We start from the raw sequence: 3,054 nt of genomic DNA on the forward strand, positions 1-3,054 counted from the left end.
GCGGACAAAGCCACACTTTCAAGTATGTTTGTTCTGCTGGCGTTGAAACTGAAGTTCATAGACAGTGGAGACAGAAAAACCATTCTCATGGGCCTTCCTGGCTCCACGGTTACTACCCCTCCACCAAGAGACTTTTAAGAGATTGAGATCTTCTAGGAGGTGGAATATGATTAAACCAAAACAAAGGCAAAGAGAAACTTCTACATGATAAACTGAATTATTTTATTAGGAAATTTAGAAAACAGTTGTTGATAAATAGAAATACATGATAGAAAAGGTACAGAGATAAAAGCATGTAATTGGGAATGAAATGTGCATCTAAAGGATATTGGAATGATCCTATTTGAAGGAGCTCAGTGATGTCGACTCTTCTTTAGGAGTCAGGTTGTACTTGGGCCTTTATTTTGGGTGTTTGCTAATCGATTGGGAACTTTTCAGGGAGGGAAACTGAAAATACCCAAAGCAGAAGAGATAGGAATCCGAATCCAGGAGCAAAGTTGCAGCCCAGGAAGGTAAGTCCCAGAATCCCAGGTGGATGTCGGGTAGGTGATGAACAGGGTAGAGAGACGTCCAGAACAGAGGCTGAGCTGGTCACCTAGTGGCAGCACTGCTTGTGGCAGCTGCACTTCTGCTGGCAGCAGCCCTTCCCACACGAGTTGCAGCTGCAGGTGCGGCGGTGGCAGCAGACCACGGGGACGCTGCAGCAGCCCCCGCAGCAGCCGTAGCAGCAGGGGCAGCAGCTGGTGCAGCAGCCCACCCGGTAGCATCTGCAGCTGTTGCAGCCGCCGCCGCAGCCCCCGCCGCAGCCCCCGCCGCAGCCGCCGCCGCAACTTCCACAACCACAGCAGCCCATGGTTCGGTAGAGAGGACTCTGAGTAGAGAGGAGAGGTGAGCAGGGAGACTCAGGAGGTGAAGAGGGTCTGATGCCTGCCTCCACCGAGGGGCCCTTAAATACCATCTCTGGGGAGAGAAGTGACCTAAGCCTCGAGGTCACGTCCCTGTTGTTGATGCAGATACCCAGAGTGGAATCTCACATGTCCTTGTGTACTTCCTTAGTGGATCCTTCTCACTTAAAAAACTTGCTAAATTTAGCTTTCTCTTGTCTTTTTAAAGCCATCTTTAAAAATAGAACAGGAAACAACTATTAACCCCCTTTTCTCTCTAGGGAGTTGTAAAGGTCTGAATGGACCAGAATTCTTTGGCTGCTTTTACATCTCTCAGCCCTGTCAGCCTAGGACAGAGATTGTTCATTCCCGATTACCAGGTTGGAAGAACATTGTTTCAGGGGAACATTTTGAACTTGAAAGGGAAATGGGATCCCCGGTCACATTATTTCATCCTGGGATAATTCCTTATCCTCTACCGCAGGTTAGGACTCTGATTCAGAAGAGAATAGTCCTGTGTTATCAGGGGTTACTCCAGGACATGCTTTCAGTTATGTCAGATGATACAAGCACATCCTAAGAAGAACATTCCCAAGTCACCTGCCAAATTTAAGGACACTTCTGCTATCATCAGCCTGTTCAAAAAGGACAAGCAGCAACAGAGATGCAGACACAGAACAGACTTGCGGACCCAGTGGGAGAGGGTTGGACAAGTTGAGAGAGTAGAATTGAAACATATGCTTTATCATGTTTGGAACAGATAGCCAATGGGAATTTGCTGCGTGATGCAGGGGTCTCAACCCAGTACTCTGTGACAGGCTGGAGGGGAGGGAGGTTCAAGAGGGAGGGGACATGTTTCAGCCTATTCCCTGGTGGCTCAGATGGTAAAGAATCAGCTGGCAATGTGGGAGACCTGGGTTTGATCCCTGGGTTGGGAAGATCCCCTGGAGAAGTGCATGGCAACTGACTCCAGTATTCTTGCCTGGAGAATCCCATGGACAGAGAAGCCTGGCGGGGGGGGGGGGGGGGGGGGGGCTACAGTCCATGGCAAAGAGTCGGACACGGCTGACTGAGTAACCCACATGGCTGATACATGTTGATGCATGACAGAAACCAATACAACGCTGTGAAGCAATTATCCCCCAATTAAAAATAAATAAATAAATAAAAAGCAGGACAAAACAAAAGACATGTCTCTGTGTGGCTGGGGTGGTCAGGGACCATCCACGTGGAATACTTACTTGAAATTCTTGCTTTCACATGGTTGCCACTGCACAGACAACTCTTTCCTGCTAGAGGCAATCACTGGAGTCTGCAGGTCAGGTTTGTTTGTTTGTTTGTTTGTTTGTTTAGTTCTACCACTTTATTGCTACCAACCCATCTCCCTCCACCCTCGTGCACACATGCTCAGTCATGTAATCCCATGGACTTCAGCCCGCCAGACTCCTCTGTCCATGGACTTTTCCAGGCAAGAATACTGGAGCGGGTTGCAATTTCCTTCTCCATGCAGATCAGGTTTATTAGCCATTCTCAGATGATTAAAACACTCCTATGTGTCACCCTCAGAGAACACTGCAGTCAAGGAGGAAAATACTTTTTGCAGCAAATGAAACTTGAACCCATGGGCTCTTCAGTTGCCTTCACATACACCCAGAGGACTAAAAAGTTTCCTTATCCAGTGACTATACCTTTCTGACTCCAAAGAACATGCAGCTACTTCTATAGTGCTGGGCTTCAATCAGTTACTTGTGTATTAGTATCAGAGTTTACTACAAGATGGCAGAGTAGACTGAACAACCATCGACAGGAGAATGTTGGATTCCACCAAAAAAAAAAAAAAAAAAAAGATACCCCATGTCCAAGGGCAAAGCAGAAGCCCAAGAAAGACAGTAGGAAGGGCAAAATCATGTTTAGAATCAAACCCCATACCCACTCAGAGGGCTCAAACATACTTGTGTGCACCAGGACCCAGAAATCCCACAGAGACTGAGTCAGAACTGTGTTTGAGTGTCTCCTGCAGAGGGATGGGTCAGCAGTGGCCTGCCGCAGGGGAAGGGGCTCTGGGTGCAGCAGACCTGGATATGGCATAAGCCCTCTTGAAGAGGGCACCATTAACCCTACCATAGAGCTACCAGAACTTACACAGGACTGGGGAAACAGACTCCTGGAT

The 3,054-nt window shown here is 48.0% G+C and overlaps 1 protein-coding gene across 1 annotated transcript; it reads right to left on the reverse strand.

The window, feature by feature from the left end:
* Nucleotides 1-595: 595 nt before the first annotated feature.
* Nucleotides 596-853, reverse strand: LOC133060499 (small cysteine and glycine repeat-containing protein 9-like). The gene has a single exon (XM_061147972.1). The coding sequence runs from the start codon at nt 851-853 to the stop codon at nt 596-598; it is 258 nt and encodes an 85-aa protein (XP_061003955.1).
* Between the last annotated feature and the right edge of the window lie 2,201 nt (nt 854-3,054).

The sequence above is a fragment of the Dama dama genome, chromosome 8 (genome assembly GCF_033118175.1).
Source record: "Dama dama isolate Ldn47 chromosome 8, ASM3311817v1, whole genome shotgun sequence".
Lineage (NCBI taxonomy): Eukaryota > Metazoa > Chordata > Mammalia > Artiodactyla > Cervidae > Dama > Dama dama.